Source organism: Geotrypetes seraphini, chromosome 11 (assembly GCF_902459505.1).
Source record: "Geotrypetes seraphini chromosome 11, aGeoSer1.1, whole genome shotgun sequence".
NCBI classification, from domain to species: Eukaryota; Metazoa; Chordata; class Amphibia; order Gymnophiona; family Dermophiidae; genus Geotrypetes; species Geotrypetes seraphini.
In genome coordinates this window covers 115,600,131-115,619,743 of record NC_047094.1, presented here as the reverse complement: position 1 = coordinate 115,619,743, position 19,613 = coordinate 115,600,131, and the positions used below count along the sequence as shown (strand labels likewise).

The window sequence follows — 19,613 nt, the reverse complement described above, 5'->3', positions numbered from 1 at the left end:
ATCGCCAGAAACAACGGCAGGATAACTTTTTTTGTTATGGTTGTAATACCCTTCTTGATTATACCTAGCATTCTATTCGCTCTCTTAGCGGCCGCTGCGCACTGTGCCGTTGGCTTCATTGTCATGTCCACCATTACCCCCAAGTCCCTTTCTTGGGTACTCTCATTCAATAACATCCCTCCCATCATATAGTTGTACCTCGGGTTTCTGCTTCCCACATGCAATACTTTACATTTCTCAATGTTGAACTTCATCTGCCATCTCGTCGCCCATTCCCCTAGTTTGTTCAAGTCCCTTTGCAATTCTTCGCAGTCCTCTTTAGTCCGAGCTCCACTAAATAGTTTGGTGTCGTCCGCAAATTTTATTATCTCACACTTCGTCCCTGTTTCTAGATCATTTATGAATATATTAAATAGTGGCCCGAGCACCGAGCCCTGCGGAACACCACTCGTGACCCTCCTCCAGTCCGAGTAGTGGCCCTTCACCCCTACCCTCTGTTTCCTATCCGCCAACCAGTTTCTGATCCATCTATGTACGTCTCCGTCCACCCCATGGTTCTTCAGTTTCCAGAGTAGATGTTCATGAGGCACCTTGTCAAAGGCTTTTTTGGAAATCTAGTTATATGATGTCTATGGGGTCTCCTCTGTCCATCCGTTTGTTAATTCCTTCGAAGAAGTGCAATAAGTTAGTTAGGCACGATCTACCCCTGCAGAAACCATGTTGGCTGGTTATCAGAAGATCGTTTTTTTCAAAATGTTCATCGATGTTTTCTTTTATCAGTGCTTCCGCCATTTTCCCCGGAACTGAGGTCAGACTCACCGGTCTGTAGTTTCCCGGGTCACCTCTTGATCCCTTTTTAAAGATGGGCATGACGTTGGCTATCTTCCAATCCTCCGGGATCACGCCTGTTTTCAGGGATAGGTTACAAATTTGCTGCAGTAGTTCCGCTATCTCCTCCTTTAATTCCTTCAGAACCCTTGGATGGATTCTGTCCGGACCCGGAGATTTGTCAGTTTTTAGTTTTTCTATCTGCCTGCGCACATTTTTTAATTGATAAGGAAGATGTGATACTTGCAGGCATGGTATATGGGATTAGTCTCTGACTTCTCTGTCCCATTCAAATAGCATATCTTCTTGATAAACAATCCAGTCTGGCTGGATGCTTAATGTATGTGAAATCTGTGCAGGAGCATTTAGGGTCTATCTGCATCAACAATCCAGAGTCAGATTGATATAATGTCCCATATGCCTCTGCTGACATTGGTTAGGCCAACTGAAAATGCTGACTGTTAGCAATGCTAGGCTGACAATCCTCCCTCTTCCTTTGTGCCTGCACCCTACAGCCAGCATTTTTCCACTCTCCCTCCACTTTGGCCCAGCCCAGTATGAAATATATTTCCTTTTGTATCCCTCCCTTCTCTCTGTATTTTGTTCTCCTCCCTCACCCACAAGTCCTGCATCTGGCCCTTTCCCTTCCACCTGCAACCAGCCACATCCCCTGCCCCATGGCCCTCTTCAGCAACTCGGCGGTGGCAGCAATCAAGACAGGCTGCGGATGTTGAGGCCTTTCCTTTGTGAGTCCCGCCTACTTTGTTTCAACTTCCTGTTTCTGCAAAGGTGGGACTCATAGAGGGAAGGCCTTGACATCGGCAGCCTATCTTGATCACTGCCGCTGACAACTCGTCGAAGAGGGCCGTGGGGTAGGGAGTGCAGGTGGAAGGGAGAGAGGCCAGATGAGAAGGCTGCCGGAAGAGGTAGGAGCTCCGGAGCACGACACCAACCCCAGCTGGGATGATTTATTTTTCTGGCTGCTGCTGCTGCCGCCACCGCCACCCCTAAAATGGTCAAAACTGGACAAAAATAGCAAACTGAAAAATCCACCCGGATTCCCGACAGAGTCCTCAAAAAGAGATATCCGGTGAAATCCAGACATCTGGTATCCCTACTCCTAGTGTATCCTAGCATACTTCTAGCTTTATCTGTCACCTTTTCAACCTGTTGGCCACCTTAACATCATCACATACAATCACATCCAAGTTCTGCTCTTCTGTCGTGCACATAAGTTCTTCACCCCCTAAATTGTACCGTTTCCTCTGGTTTTTGCAGCCCAAATGCATAACCTTGCATTTCTTAGCATTAAATTTTAGCTGCCAAATTTCAGACCATTCTTCAAGCTTCGCCAGGTCTTTCTTCATGTTATTCACACCACCCAGTGTGTCTACTCGATTGCAGATTTTGGCATTCTCCGCAAAGAGGCAAATCTTACCCGACAACCCTTCAACAATATCATTTATAAAAGTGTTAAAAAGAACAGGCCCACAAATAGAACCTTGAGGCACACCACTGGTAACATCCCTTTCCTCAGAGCGATCTCCATTGATCACTATCCTCTGTTGCCTTCCACTGAACCAGTTCTTGACCCAGCTCGTCACTTTGGGACCCATCCCAAGGGCACTCAGTTTATTTATTAGACGTCTATGTGTTACACTGTCAAAGGCTTTGCTAAAATCTAAATACATCACATCTAGCACGCTTCCTCTATCCAATTCTCTGGTCATCCAGTCAAAAAAATTAATCAGATTTGTCTGATAAAACCTACCTCTAGTGAATCCATGTTGCCTCTGGTCCTGTAATCCACCGGATTCCAGAAACTTCACCATTCTCTGTTTTAAAAGCGTTTACATTAATTTACTTACCGGCCTGAAATTCCCTACTTCTTCCTTACTTCTACTTTTGTGGAGAGAGACCACATCCGCCCTTCTCCAGTTCTCCATGCCACTTCTGACTCTAGAGAAGCATTGAAAAGGTCAGTCAGTGGAGCCACCAGAACTTCCCTAAGTTTCTTCAGCACCCTCAGATGTACACCTTCTGGCTCCATCGATCAGGGTCTATCACTCCTCCATCCCTATTCACGTTTGTCTTCTGTGGTCCTGCTTCCAGCGCTTCAGCCATGAACACAGAACAGAAATATTTGTTAAGCAATTCAGCCTTTTCTTTATCAGCTTGTACATATTTCTCCCCTTCACCTTTGAGTCTCACAATGCCACTTTTTTTTCTTCCATTTGCATCTTTGTTTTCCTGACAACATGACCAGCCTCTTATAACTTTTCCAGATATTTTTGCTTGTTTTCCTCTTTCAATGATCTTTTGTAGTTAATGAAAGCTAACCTCTTATTCCTTACCTTCTCAGCTACTACCGTATTTTCGCGGATATAACGCGCACCATTGTAAAACGCGCACAGGGGTATAGCGCGCAGAAATCACGATGATATGTACAAAAACTTTTCTATACCGCGCTCAGGCATATAACGCGCATGCTGCCCGACTCTCCTCTGGCCACCCCGACTCTCCTTTCGCTCTCCCCGACTCTCCTCTGGCCACCCCGACTCTCCTTTCGCCCTCCCCGACTCTCCTCTGGTTGCCCCGACTCACCCTGACTTTCGGTGCACTGCCCCGACTCTCCTCTGGTTGCCCCGACTCACCGTTCACCCGCCCTGACTTTCGGTGCACTGCCCCGCCTCTCCGTGCCTGTCCCCCTTGAAGTCCTGTCCCCCCTTGAAGGTCTGCCTGTCCCCCCTTGAAGTCCTGTCCCCCTTGAAGGTCTGCCTGTCCCCCTTGAAGATCTGCCTGTCCCCCCTTGAAGTCCTGTCCCCATTCTGAAAGCCTGATGCCCCCCCTCGACGTCCGATTCTTCTCCCCCCTCGGCAGGACCACTCGCACCCCCACCCCGAAGGACCGCCGACTCCCCGACAATATTGGGCCAGGAGGGAGCCCAAATCCTCCTGGCCACGGCGACCCCCTAACCCCACCCCGCACTACATTACGGGCAGGAGGGATCCCAGGCCCTCCTGCCCTCGACGCAAACCCCCTCCCCCCAACGACCGCCCCCCCCCCAAGAACCTCCGCCCGTCCCCCAGCCGACCCGCGACCCCCCTGGCCGACCCCCACGACACCCCCACCCGCCTTCCCCGTACTTTGTGTAGTTGGGCCAGAAGGGAGCCCAAACCCTCCTGGCCACGGCGACCCCCTAACCCCACCCCGCACTACATTACGGGCAGGAGGGATCCCAGGCCCTCCTGCCCTCGACGCAAACCCCCCTCCCTCCAACGACCGCCCCCCCCAAGAACCTCCGACCGACCCGCGACCCCCCTGGCCGACCCCCCCACCCCCCTTCCCCGTACCTTTGGAAGTTGGCCGGACAGACGGGAGCCAAACCCGCCTGTCCGGCAGGCAGCCAACGAAGGAATGAGGCCGGATTGGCCCATCCGTCCTAAAGCTCCGCCTACTGGTGGGGCCTAAGGCGCGTGGGCCAATCAGAATAGGCCCTGGAGCCTTAGGTCCCACCTGGGGGCGCGGCCTGAGACACATGGTCGGGTTTGGCCCATGTGCCTCAGGCCGCGCCCCCAGGTGGGACCTAAGGCTCCAGGGCCTATTCTGATTGGCCCACGCGCCTTAGGCCCCACCAGTAGGCGGAGCTTTAGGACGGATGGGCCAATCCGGCCTCATTCCTTCGTTGGCTGCCTGCCGGACAGGCGGGTTTGGCTCCCGTCTGTCCGGCCAACTTCCAAAGGTACGGGGAAGGGGGGTGGGGGGGTCGGCCAGGGGGGTCGCGGGTCGGTCGGAGGTTCTTGGGGGGGGGCGGTCGTTGGAGGGAGGGGGGTTTGCGTCGAGGGCAGGAGGGCCTGGGATCCCTCCTGCCCGTAATGTAGTGCGGGGTGGGGTTAGGGGGTCGCCGTGGCCAGGAGGGTTTGGGCTCCCTTCTGGCCCAACTACACAAAGTACGGGGAAGGCGGGTGGGGGTGTCGTGGGGGTCGGCCAGGGGGGTCGCGGGTCGGCTGGGGGACGGGCGGAGGTTCTTGGGGGGGGCGGTCGTTGGGGGGAGGGGGTTTGCGTCGAGGGCAGGAGGGCCTGGGATCCCTCCTGCCCGTAATGTAGTGCGGGGTGGGGTTAGGGGGTCGCCGTGGCCAGGAGGGTTTGGGCTCCCTCCTGGCCCGATATTTTTGGGGAGTCGGCGGTCCTTCGGGGTGAGGGTGCGAGTGGTCCTGCCGGGGGGGGGATGTATCGGACGTCGGGGAGTCGGCCGGGCAAGAGGGCTTGGGCTCCCTCTTGCTCCGATCGTGGATGCGGGTGCGGGTGGGAGCGCGTGCGAGCGGTCCTGCTGGGGGGGTGAATCGGGCGTCGGGCGGGGTGGGAACTATGTTTAAAAACTTTTGTATACCGCGCTCAGGCATATAACGCGCGAGGGGTATGCGCGGTACGTAAAATCACGTATAACGCGCGCGTTATATCCGCGAAAATACGGTACTTTAGAGAACCAAAGCGGCCTTCTTTTCCTCTTACTTTTACTTACTTGCCTCAGAAAAAGGTTTGTCGCTCTTCCTTTCAGTTTTGCCCACTGGATTTCCACTCCTTCCAGACTTTCCCATCCAGACAACAATTCCTTAACGCCAAGGATGGAAGCATGTACAAGTCGCGCTACTCGTTTTTTTTTTTAAATTTAAGCGATCGCCTTTAATCATTTCTTTTACATCTACCCGACTTTCTACCCACCTGGTCATCGCGCCGTGGCAGAGAGCGTTCAAGAACCGCGGCAGAGAACCTCACGCCACGGCAAAGAACTGAAATCTGGGCAAGGCAGAGAGCCAAGATGCCGCGGAAACCACCGCGAGAGGCCTGCAGCAGTGTCGCTCTCCACCCGACATCTGCCTGCCCGACATCTGCCTACCCGACATCTACCTGACTTCTGCCTACCTGAACCATGTGCTGTGGCAGAGAATGTCCGGACGCCGCAGCAGAGAGCCGCATGCCATGGCAGAGAACCGAGGCCAGGGTGCAGTAGAGAGCAAGGCCAAGACGCTGCGGAAACCACCGCGAGAGGCCCACAGCAGTGTCGCTCTTCACCCGAACGCCACCTGCTGCCCACAGCAGTATTGCTCTCCACCCGGACGCAGTAGTGGAGCAGAAAGACCTGAACTGAGGCTGAGAGGAGTGACCGTACTCCCAGGCACCACAATGAGGAGCCGAACAGGGAGCGCTGCGGAGGCCACTACCACCTTCGGCGGCAACGATCTTCATTGAAGAACCATCGCGGAAGAGAGGGAGAAGACTACATCTCGTATTTTTTTACTTTAATTTACGTTATTTAATTTACTTTATCTACTCTACTATATCCAATTTACTTTAATTTCAATTTAACTCATTTAATTTCAGTTTAATTCATTTCAATTTGCTTCATTTAATTTCTATTTCATTTAATCTCAATTTCATTTCATTTTATTTTAATTACTTCATTTAATATCAATTTAATTACTTCATTTGAATTTCAGGTAGAAAGCTAAGAAACTCAATTCTGATCCTTCCTACCTCTCCCCTTCCATCAACAGACCAAGACGGGACTCGGGCGCAGGAGGGCACTCCACCTCTACCCACCAATACAATAGTCGCCACACCTAACACCACCATGAGAACCACACCACCAAAATATTCACAAGCAATCCTACTAATAACACTGCTTCTAACCAACTGGAAAGCAACTGCAAACAACATCTCTCCAATACCAACTATAGCAAATTCCAAGGGAATTACCCAACCAACCTGGCATCTCACAATAGACAGAAACTCAAACCATCAGACTCACACACACCAACCCGCCCCACAATCAATAAGAAGAAAACCGACAAACCCACACAAGACCAAAAAACAACCCCACCAAAGATCACTCATATACCCCCAAACAACTCACAACACAACAGACTACACCACTCTCAAATGTGCATATGTGAACATCAGAACGCATAAAAAACTGGATAGAAGAAGACAGCCTAGACTGCCTTTTTCCTCACAGAAACCTGGCTTACCTCTGACTCGGACCCCAGAATAACTGAAGTTTGCCCAAAGAGCCACAAGTTAACAATAGTCTGCAGAGAAAATAAAAGAGGAGGAGGAATTGCCATCATAGCCAGAAACACCATAAACCTAAAAATACAAGACAAAACAACTAACCCATACATGGATTTACTAGCCTGTCAACTTTCAAGCAAATCACTCAAAGGAACTCTAACATGCATACTCTGCTACATAACCCCAAATAACTGGAACACAGCAAAACCAATATTTGAAGAATTCATATATCGAAACTCACTAACAACAACCTAATCCTAGGAGACCTCAACCTTCACCTCGAGAACCAATCTTGCAAACGTAGAAACCTTACTATCATACCTCGAGGCCTTAACATATAAAATCCTAGATTCTCAAACCACACACGAAAAAGGACACCAACTCAACATTGCAGCCTACATGTCCCAACAATCCACACAACCAGAGATATGGAACATCAAATGGAAAATGGAACCGTTCCCTATGGTCTGATCACTACACATACTCCTTCAAAATCAATTGGACCAATAACAAAAGCATTCCCATTAATCAAAAAATAACTTACAACTCACGCAAACATATCGCTCCCACCATATTCTGGACAAAAGCAGACACCATAATCCAATATTACACACCCAAAGACTTCATCTCACAATGGAACCATCTAAGTACTGCAACCCTGAACGAACTAGCCCCAGAAAACCCCAAAACCAAAATCCACAGAAAATCAGACAAGTGGTTCAACAATGAACTACTCCAACTCAAAAGGCAATGCAGACAACTAGAAAGAGAATGGAGAAAAAGCAGCCAAGAATCCACAAAAACAGCATGGAAAATAACAAGCCAAAAATACAAGCAAAAACTGAAAGAAAAAAGAAAAACATACTACTCAAAGCAAATAGGAGAAGGACCCCAAGACACAAAAAAGCTATTCCAGCTACTAAAAAATCTCACAGATACCACACCTTACCTAGCCAACAGCAACTCCCCCCCCCTCCCTCAGCCACCCTCTTAGCCACATATTTCAAAAGCAAGATCGCAAACATCAGAGCCACATTTGACGGAATTCCCACTCACACAGAAGAGACCTCATTTCCCCCCACAGAAAAAGAATCAGTTGCAGCAGACAGAACCTGGTCCCACTTCGCACCCATACAATGGTCAGACTTCAACAAACTATATAATAAATACAGCCACTGCCCCCCATACCTATTGAAAGCCTCAAGTACACTATTCCACTCCATGCTCCTACAATGGATACAATCTCTACTCTTAGATGGACATTTCCCACAAGACCTCAGCAAAATCATCATAACTCCGATACTAAAAGACCCCAATGGAACAACGGACCAACCATCCAACTACAGACCCATAGCCTCAATCCCACTGTACATCAAACTGATGAAAGGCCTCGTAGTCAAAACATTAACTTCATACCTAGAAAACCACAACTTACTTCACCCCACACAGTCAGACTTCAGAACCAACTACAGCACTGAGACCCTACTAGGAACACTAATGGACACAGCTAGACAGCATCTCTGTACTGGCAAGAAAATCCTGCTCATACAACTAGACCTCTCTGCAGCCTTCGACCTTATGAAGGGGATTGTAGGGTACAGATAGAGGGTTACTTACAGGACATTAGGCGAATAGGGTATGAACGTTTTAGGTTAGAAGCACTTACAGGCCATGGACCTGGGGGGCCGCCGCGGTAGCGGACTGCCGGGCACGATGGACCCCTGGTCTGTCCCGGCAGGGGCAATGCTTATGTTCTTATGGTAGACCATGAGATCCTCCTACAAACACTAGACTCCATAGGAATCTCAGGCAAGGTACTCGCATAGTTTAAAGGCTTCTTACAATCCAGAACCTACAGGGTTAAAACAAATAAAGAAAAATCAGAACCATGGTCCAACCCCTGCGGAGTTCCTCAGGGATCACCTCTCTTTCCCACATTATTTAATATAGACATAGCCTCCCTCAGCTCCTACCTAGACAAACATGGCATAACCTCATACAGCTATGCAGATGACATCACCATTCTCCTCCCCTTCCACCACCCAGAATACCTTCATGACAGGCACAATACACAGAACTCTCGAAACAGTAGCAACATGGATGACAAATCGCAAACTAAAACTTAATTTTGACAAAACAAAATTCATCCTCCTAGAAAACAGCAAAACTCCAACCTTAACAAACCTAGTAATAAACTCAATATCATACCCCATTCAACCCAACTAAAACTTCTTGGAGTTCTGATTAACAGAGGCTGTACTATGCAACCACAAATCAACAAAGTAATATAAATATAATTCGTGACTATGAGAAACCTAAGACAAATCCGAAAATTCTTTGACAGGAAACAATTCCAAGTTTTGGTACAATCTCTTATCCTTGGATTAATTGATTACTGAAACATACTATACCTCCCCTGCCCAGCAACCAAGATAAAGCAATTACAAGCAATACAAAATACAGCCCTAAGACTCATCTGCTCATTGAAAAAATACGATCACATCACAGAAGCATATCACAACTCACACTAGCTCCCAATACAAGCAAGAGTACACTTCAAATTCTACTGCCTACTATACAAAGCTATTAATGGAGAAAGCCCAACCTACTGGAACAACCGACTAACCCAATCCATCTCAACCAGGCACAGGAGAACCCACTCACTATTCACACACCCACCAACAAAAAATGTCAAAAGAGGAAAACTTTCTGATAACCTAATGGCCACCAAAGCAGCTAAACTAGACAGACAAATCACCAATCTGCTATCTACGACCACTAACTACAAAACCATCAAAAAAGAAACTAAAACCCTACTCTTCAAAAAAACACATAAAACCTGTTTAACATGACCAGTTCCTTCCCTAACTCCACCTACCACACACTCCACCCATTAATCTAAAATGTTTCTAATTACCCAACATGTTACTCCTTAAGTTCTCGACAATTCTTATGTAATTCTTAAGTTCTCGACAATTCTTATGTAATACTTGAGTTCTCGACAATTCTTATGTAATTCTTATGTAAGGCTTATGACAATTCTCATGTAATGTTACAACTCTTGTAACCTCCTGACAACTCTTGTGTAATCTGCCTTGAACCGCAAGGTAATGATGGAATAGAAATCACTAATGTAATGTAACCCCTCATCAGAACAAAGTTAGTTTTTTAAAGTCTAGAACCTTTGCTTTTGAATGAGCCCTCTCTATACCCATCTTATTATTAAACCATACCATGCAGTGATCACTGGATGCCAGATGATCACCCACTGTAACATCAGAAACACTTTCCCCGTTTGTAAGCACTAAGTCTAGTATGACCTCATCCCGCTTGGGTTCCATTACCAATTGGTAGAGCTGTTCTCCTCGTACTGAATCCAGGATCTCCCTACTTCTAGTAGACACTGCAATAGAGATACCCAATCAACATCCGGCATGTTAAAATCACCTATTAGTAAAACTTCCCCATTTTTTAGATATATTCTTTTTTTTAAAATCAATTTAATCATTATCATTCATACAAAATAATAATAGGAAAGGAAAATTACAAAAATATAGACATATTCATACATATGAAATCACTATCTCCTCTAGTCCACATAACGGGAGAATATATCCTGATATTAACTAAATGATACAGTCAAATATAATCAAGATCTAAGATCAAGTATTAATGGTGCATAATAAATCTAAACTTCAAACTATAATTAAGTCAAATGAGAGGCTTACTAGTTTCATGAAGTTGCAAAAACTGTTCCAACTGAATAGAGTCCTAGTATACATATTCACATTCTTTAAATTTCACAAGGCATTTACATGGAAATTTTAAATTTTTTCTGTCAATGCCCCTTCGCTTTGGAACAATATTCCAAATCACTTACGTGAAATAGCAAATCTTGCTAACTTTAAGGCGAAGTTAAAGCCATTTTTATTTCATGACGCTTTTGATATTTAAACTACCCTTTTAAGGGCGAACCAGTTTTTGGTAATGGCTTTTTATCTTTAGTTTCCCTTCCTTTCACTTTTTCCTTAAATGTTCTTTTTCTTTCTACCAATTGTAGTCCAACCCTTCTTCCCTCATTTTTCGTTTGTCCACATTACAAAAAAATTGCTATTTCCCCCAGTTTGTTTTTAATTGTTCTGTAACTTATTTTGGTATGTTGTTTTGGTATATTTTTTTTATCTGTACACCGCCTTGAAGGTTTGATTAGGTGGTATAAGAAATTTTAAATAAACTTGAAACTTGGCTTCCAAAGCCAACACCTTTGATTTCAAAACTAAAAAGGTTTTTCTTATTAATTGTGTAGCTTGGGCCACATCTGGAAAAATCAACACATTATCTCCACAAAATTTAATAAGCATATTCTGAAAATAAGCTTTCATGATTAAAGATTTATCTATCTCTCGTACAAGTCGTCAATAAAGTAGACCTAGTTTAGATTGTATCCTGTGAATCTTCCAAGAAACCAGTTAGGTCAAACTCTATCTGTTCCAACTGGTCTACACCTAATTCTGCAGAACTTTACTTTTTCTGTGGAATATAATATAGATTTGTTATGGGCAATATCTCTGCGTCGGCCAACCCCAAAACTTCCTTAAAGTATTTCTGAATCAAAATTTCTGTGGACAATAAATTGGGAAATTGACCAGCTGCAGGTTTTTTGCCCTTAGAATATTTTCCATCTTCTCAAATTTCGTGTGGGTAATATGAAAATCTTTAACAGCTGATAAGGATACCACTTACAATGTAGTTACATGAGACTGTTGTTATAATATATTTTCCATAATCTTCAAATTTGAATCCACATTTTCCAACTTATTTACTACTTCCTTTGAAAATTTTACATTTTGAGTCACCACTGACATTAATAATCCCTCCACTCTAGTATTTATCAACCATAAATCTTTAAGGGAAACTTCCTATGGCTCATCCCGGGTTTCTCGTACAACTAAAGCCTCCTCCTGGAAGGATATGGCTTTAGGCATCTCCCCATAAACTAATGAGGAAGATACCAGTTGTTCCGATAATACCACAGGTTGAGAACTGGACCTATTCTTGGGATCCAGACCTACAGTGATATTTGATGGAGGAGGGGGAGTTCTTTCTGGGGGCTGAGCGATGCTCCTGAAAGTGAATCAACGCCCAGGCTGTGGCCTAAGGCACTGGTAGACACAAGGGATCTATGAGGCCAGCCATTACAGGTGTCGAAACTTTTGCCTTCCCTTTTCTTTTCCCCATCAGATTATCTAAAACAAAATACATACAAGTTATAGATGTCTCCCTTGTCTCCAAGGGGCTCCCAAGGGGCCTGTGGCACGCCCCTTTGGCCATGCTGTGCCCTGCAGCCATGCCCTACGGCCATGCCCCACAGTCGCGGTGTCCTTTTCACTCATAGGTGCAGGACCCGAGTAACGTCAGGGTGTCTATCTCCATGGGTACCCACCAAAATTCGGCACCCGATGTCTCCAGCTCAAGTTGTAAAAGAGCACTGCTATCCAGATCACGGCAACAGTTCCCCAAAAGTTGCACCTCAAATCAGGTAACTCTCTAAAGATAGCCATTTGTGGCGTCCTTTTCACTCGCGGGTGCAGGACCCGAGTGACATCAGGGCATCTGTCTCCGCGGGTGCCCGCCGAGATTCGGCACCTGATGTCTCCAGCTCAAGTTGTAAAAGAGCACTGTTATCCAGAGCACAGCAACAGTTCCCCAAAAGTTGCACCTCAAATTACCTATTATGACATCAATGCAAATATATTCACCATTCACTCTTTCCAAATTGATCCACAGTTCTTGCCCTGCAGATCCTGCAATTGTGTGGCTTTAATATGATCTTTAACATATAACACTACTCCCCCCTTCTTTTCTTCTTACTCTGTCTTTCCTGAACAGATTATAGCCCGGTATAATTATATCCCAGTCATGGTTCTCTGTAAACCATGTCTCTGTGATTGCCACTAAATCCAACTCATCTTCCATCACAACTTCTAGATATAGAATCTTGTTTCCCATACTTTGAGCATTAATATATTCTGTTTCTAGACATTGCCCCCTTTTCCCAACTGTGTAGAGGTATTCAGTGATTTACTAAATTCAGGGCTTATACTCACCTGGGGGCTATGATCACCCTACCCCATTACTTTTAGTTTAAAGCCCTTTTCAGTAGATTAGCCAGCCTGCTGCCAAAGACACTTCTTCCCTTCTTTGATAGATGCACATCATCCCTTGGAAAATCATCCCATGGTTCAGGTAGCCAAAATGCCCTTGACGACACCATCCATGTAGCCACACATTCATCTCCAGGATGCAAGCTTCTCTGCCCTGGTCTTTACCCTCAACAGGGAGGATGGACAAGAATACCACCTGCGCACTTGACTGCTTCACCATCTCTCCTAGAATCACAAAGTCACTTTTAATACGTTTGCAGGGTTATCTGGCAGTATTGTTAGTGCCAACGTTGATGAGTACCATCAGATAATAGTCATCAGGCTTGATAAATCTTGGCAAGCTCTCTGTAACATCTTGGATTTTGGCACCAGGCAGACAGCATACCTCTCGTGACATCATGTCTGGTCTGCAGATAGATGCTTCTGTACCCCTCAGAAGGGAATCACCAACTACCACTACTTTATGCCTCCTAGTGGTCACAGATCCAGTAATTTTTGAGATTTCAAGCTTTGGTGTGTCCTTTCCTTGGGATGTTTTCATCTGCTCTACTTCCAGGTCAGCATACCAGTTCTTCAGTTCAAGGGCAGGGAGAGTCACATTACCAATCTTGCAGTGTTTTGTAACCTGAGTTCTGCTATCTTCCCTCACCACCATTCTGGGTTTCAAGGGCAAGTTGGATGCACACCTTCTTGCAAATCACATTGAGGGATATGGGTAAACAAGGTCTTCATTGGGGAACACCTGGCTTGGCCTCCGCGTGTGCGAGTCACTAGATGGACTAGATGGACCAAAGGTCTGATTCGGTGAAGGTGTTTCTTATGTTCTTATGTTATTATGTTCACAGCCTCTTCTTCCCCAGTGCTGGAAATCTTTGACGCCTCATGAACCATTTCATTGATGTACCTCTCATTCTCATGGATGCTTCTCTGTCTTACCATCTCCTTTCTCAGTTCCTTTGCTTCCTTCATGAGAGATTCAAGCTGAAGACAGCATGCACCCACAGGAGAGGGGGGTAGGAAGGTTGGAGGAAGGGAGAGAGAGAGAGAAAAGCACTAAAAGGATACATAGGATGGGAAGGGGGTCCAACGAGATGGGTGGAACGTGGGAAGGTCATGTGTCCTTTTTTTTTTGTCTTCACAAATATGGTAACCTTAAATGGAGGATTAAATGACTTTGCCAGAGTCAAATGGAGGGTTAAGTGACTTATGCAGAGTCATAAGCTGTAGTGGGAATTGAGCCTGGGGTCCCCGGTTCTCAGGCCCCTGCATTAACCATTAGGCTACTCTTGACTGGCTGGGGGAAGGGAGTAGAGAGATAAGACAGAAAGTATCTTGGGGTTATCACTGACTCTATTATCGTGAGACAGAGCAGATTGGATGTATCCTAGGATTGTTGCAGTTTGTAAATGAAGTGAAAGAGAAAAAGACAGAGACAAAAGGGGTACTAGGACTTTCAGTACCTTGAAGGAAACAGTCATTAAGGTTGTTTTACTGAAATGAAGTTTTCATACTGTATGGTTCATAACATGTCTTTTCCCCATAGATGACTGCCCACCTCCTCCAGCCCCCTTCCCCCATCGCATTCTCACTCTGAAACCAGGAGACGTGCACGGTCTTTTCAGCATCAACAAACGTGAAACACTGGGCGGGTAAGAGTAAAATATAGCCATTATCTATGTTCTGTGTCTTTCCCAGTCCTTACAACACTCTGCAGCTATTCTCGTTCCATATCTTTATAGCATGGTATGACTGAGCACCCCCCATCCTTACAGTATTATACAACTGTTCTTCATCAGTTCTTACAACAAACATATGACTTTGTCTTCTATAATCCTTATGTGCCTTCTCAGTCCTTATAACACTGCATGATTGTGCATCTTCCCAATCCCAGTCCTGCTTTTGAGGATTCCTCATCCACGCAGAGTTACAATTTACTATTGTTTCAGTTTTTAATCCACGTGTTTTATATCAGGACTTTAGGGACCCCTGAGAAAGACAACACTGTCGAAACATGGACCGTGTTTGGTCCATATTTCCCAGTGGTTTGGGTCCTAGATATATTTTATGTGGATTATGAATTTGTACATTTTTAAATAAAGCCTGCATCTTGAACATCGCCATCTCCACAAAGTTTTCATTTTCGCTAGATTTGCATTTTCTGTAGGATTAAGGGTCAATCTCTTGTTTGTCCTTTCAATCCTTACAATACTGTATGACTGTCTGTGCCTCTTTCCAGTCTGTACAGCATTATATGACTGTGCTTCTCCCCATACCATACAGCACTGTATTACTAAGCCTCCCCTGGTCTTTACAGCACTGTATGACTGAGTTCCCTATCCCTACCCAGTCCTTATGGTATCGTATGACTTTGGCCTAGATTCACTAAGCCCACCGATCTTACCCGATCCATGGGCGATCTGAGGCAAGCCGACCAATTCTCCAACCCTCTGCATGTAAATGGGTGAGATTGGAGGCACGCCCCCATCTGACGACATGGATCGCTGGGTAGCAATCCCGACGCATACGCAGACCATCTACTTTGCCTGTAGATGGTCTGCGCATGCGTTTGCTGTCCGTTTTTTAAAACTTGTTTTACTGGCCCCAATTCTCCTGCTCTTTGCCGCCCTTCCCTGCAGTGCGAGCCTGTGGTTTTAACCCTCAGGTTTAAAGCGGGTTAAAATCACGGGCTCGCACTGCAGGGAAGGGTGATCCCTGGCGGCAGCAGCAGGCTCTTCCCCTTCGCCGACTTGACACCAGGGATCCCCCTTCCTCCTCCCCCTAGGAGCCCCCAATGACGGGGCAGTAGAAGACAGCAGCAAGCTCCATTTAAATAAAAGGTACTTCTTTAAAGACACTCTATGACAGAGGCTCACAGAGAGGCAGAGCGGCAGCAGCCCACATGGCTTCTGAATTGTTGCCTAGCCCGCACGACTTCTGAATTTTTGCCTCAGCCTGCATGGCTTCTGAAACTAACAGGAACAGGAGAGTCTGGGCAGAGGGGTTTTTGCACAAGCGACTGGTCCTCACCAGTCGCTTGTTTTTGGATTGTCCAGCCCAGTCGGTGTACCTTCTTTAGTTTAGTGAATCGCGTCCTTCCTACTTTGCATGCCGTTTCTCCTCATTTGCATGCGTGGATCGAAGGATGATCGGCACAGAGGTTAGTGAATTGGGTCAGGGTCGCAAAGTGATCAGGATATGATCGGTGGGCTTAGTGAATCTAGCCCTTTGTCCCGTCCTCGTTTCTTATGACACTTTTATTACTCTGGCTCTTCCTTAGTCTGTATGATAGTGTGTGATGACATCCTCCTCAGGCCTTATAGCAGTGTATTACTGTGTCATTCTTGGTCCTTTCAGCACCTATACAACTGTATCCTACTCAGTCCTTACAAGACTATATGACTGTACCTTTGCTGCTTTTATATAACCAAATCCCAAATGTTAGATTGTATCTTAGCAGAAGTTAAATTCCCCCATGCTGATACACATACAGATACTCCTCATAATATCTGAGATATGCTTTATTGAGTAAATATAATGTAAATACTCACAGTAATAGAATTTTCTCAGAGAATAGATGGATAGATTCCCTCTGGGCACAGTGTTCTTGTTTCAGTACGATGAAGAGGTGGTGAGGTTTGGAGAGCATGTGGAAGGAGGAGAGGCAAAGGCAGATACTGAATAGTCCAAGTGCCAGAGAAGATAGCAGGATGATTCTTGTGTGAGGTCAGATGGATAAGGGTGAAAACGATGGTCCTCTAATCAAAGAAGGACATCAGGGTGGTCTGAGCAGCCATGCAGCCATAGACCATGCGGCCGAACATGTGGCCAGAAGTTTCCTTTAGCAGAGCTCAAGCATGACTGCAAACAGAACAAACGATCTGCCGGGAACCCACCAAGGTAAGGTGGGGAGGGAAGGCAAGAGAGAGGCCAATCAGAGCTGAGATTAGCTCTAGGTGGCCGAATAAAGGAAGCACCTTGAATGACCTTATCAGGCAGAAGTCAGAAATGTGTGTCAGAAATGACCAGGACACAAAGCAAGAGACAAAGAATTCAAGTTTAGCTGAGAGAGAGAGGAGAAGTCTTGCAGAATAAAGACCAATAGAAACAGTTTATATAGGAAAGCAAGGGGTATCGGAAACATCTCTCAGACTACATTGTTCATAATACTTATTTCACATGTGCTGGCAGGAAATAACTATAGCAGTAAGATCCTAGAACAATACTTAATTACGTAAGACATATTTTACAACCAGGGCAAGGCTGCAGGAACAGGAGAGTCTGGGCAGAGGGGTTTTTGCACAAGCGACTGGTCCTCACCAGTCGCTTGTTTTTGGATTGTCCAGCCCAGTCGGTGTACCTTCTTTAGTTTAGTGAATCGCATCCTTCCTACTTTGCATGCCATTTCTCCTCATTTGCATGCGTGGATCGAAGGATGATCGGCACAGAGGTTAGTGAGACCTCATCTGGAATACTGTGTGCAATTCTGGAGGCCACATTACCGTAAAGATGTGCTTTGAACCGAGTCGGTCCAGCGGATAGCCACTAGAATGGTCTCCGGACTCAAGGGTCTCTCATACGAAGAAAGACTGGGCAAATTGCAGCTCTATACGCTAGAGGAACACAGGGAAAGGGGTAATATGATTGAGACATTTAAATACGTCACAGGTCGTGTCGAGCTGGAAAACGACATATTCATTCCCAAGGGACCCTCGGTCACAAGGGGGCACCCGCTTAAACTCAGAGGAGGGAAATTTAGTGGTGACACCAAGATGTACTTCTTCACAGAAAGGGTGGTGGATCATTGGAACAAACTTCCGGTGCAGGTGATCAAGGCCACCAGCGTGCTCGACTTTAAGAATAAATGGGACATCCACGTGGGATCCCTACGAAGGTCGAGCTAAGGAACTAAGTCATCAGCATCAGACTTAATGGGATGGGTCAGTAGAGTGGGCAGACTTGATGGGGTGTAGCCCTTTTCTGCCGTCATCTTTCTATGTTTCTATAACACTCCCTGCCTGGTATTGGTAGATACCACTATCTTTATTTGCATGCAATAAAACTATATAAATTCCATGTCACTGTAGCTTGAACTTGATGACTTCTGGCTTGTCTTGACTTCTCCGCTATGTGCAGGTGAATTCTTTCTGGTAGTCTCGCAGGAACTGAAATGAGAGACAGACAACACATAAGAGAGAGAGAGGAAAAGAGAGTCTTTGAGTCTTTGGAATGGATAACGGTCCATGATGGCCTCGTCTCAGGTTTCTTCTCGATGAAGGAAGATCACTTCAGTGACTGGTTGGGTGAAGGTTTTGGCTGTTCCTTGGTGTACTGTCTTAACCTCAAGCTTGCAAACTTTTCTGTCCTCTCTTGGGAAGGCTTTGGTGATGAGGTCCAGAGGCCAACTGTTATGTTGAGTTTGGCTATCCTTTAGTAGTTTATTCTACAAAAAGAGAATTTCTCATCTATAAATATCCTTACTAAGAAATAAATTACTAAATTACTGAATAGTGCTCAGTGATAGCCTAAAAACTCAAAAGCATAAGGACATGGGCCTCTACCAGTTCAGGCTTGTGCACATCATAGCACTCCTCCCTTCCTGCCATAGAACAGCTAAAGCTCAAAAAATAGCTAAAAGTACAAAAACTATATATCATTCAATGAATATCAAGCAAGGGGGGTACTTATCTCTGCTGAAAACTGTGTAAAGTCCCGGGCCTCAGCTGCTGCTAATCCAAAGTGCTCCGTGCTTCAAATCCAAAAAGTGCTTCATACTTAAAATACAAAAAGAAAAAACCAAAAATATAAAATCCACAAAATATCCAAATCTTGTCCAAATATAATCCAAATCATTAAAGTTCATCTGCAATGTCCTGCTTGAATTCCAAAGCTTCCTCCTTCCTCGACACAGTATGTGTAATACGATATCCTTCAGCACAATATGTGTTTCCCCTTTGGCTTTCTCAAGAGGAAGATCTGCTTCACACTTCTAAGAAAAGCAGCAATATATAAGTGAAAAAATAAAAAAAACATACATATCTTATAAATAACCTATAAATCTTTTACTAAACTGTACTTCTTACTCATACTGAAACAGCTTCAAAATGGAAAAGAGATCCCACTCCGGGCTTCATTGCGACATGCCTGCTTACAAATACTCTTCATTCAACATCATATGACTCCGTATTGTTCTCTTTAAAACACTTAACATCAACTGACGTATTTTAAACTGATTGGACAAACTAAACCTAGCAGCCCAACAGCCACTCCGTTGCCTTATTCAGTCCTTTGGGGACAGCTGTGTCCCAGGAGTAAATGATTTGTTGTTCACAATTAATTAGCTGACGGGTAATGTTGTTTAAGTATCACTACAACTACAAGAGTTCTTATTCCCCATAATGATCGTTATTATGAGCTATAATGATCACACTGATTAAATTTTCTGGCGGAATATCCAAAATTTCCTTGAAATATTTCCATGCCATCTCCATAGGCAAAATCAAGAAACACTTAGGAAAATTCAGGAACCTCAAGTTATTTTTCCTTAATTGG

The 19,613-nt window shown here is 45.4% G+C and overlaps 1 protein-coding gene across 5 annotated transcripts in view; it reads left to right on the top strand.

The window, feature by feature from the left end:
• Window positions 1-19,613, top strand: part of MYLK2 (myosin light chain kinase 2) — a 275,761-nt gene that overhangs the window by 97,361 nt on the left and 158,787 nt on the right. For all 5 annotated transcript variants that reach the window (XM_033963945.1, XM_033963947.1, XM_033963942.1 and 2 more), the window contains one exon: window positions 14,608-14,713. In XM_033963945.1, the coding sequence (XP_033819836.1) occupies window positions 14,608-14,713 (106 nt within the window). The remainder of the gene's footprint in view (window positions 1-14,607; window positions 14,714-19,613) is intronic.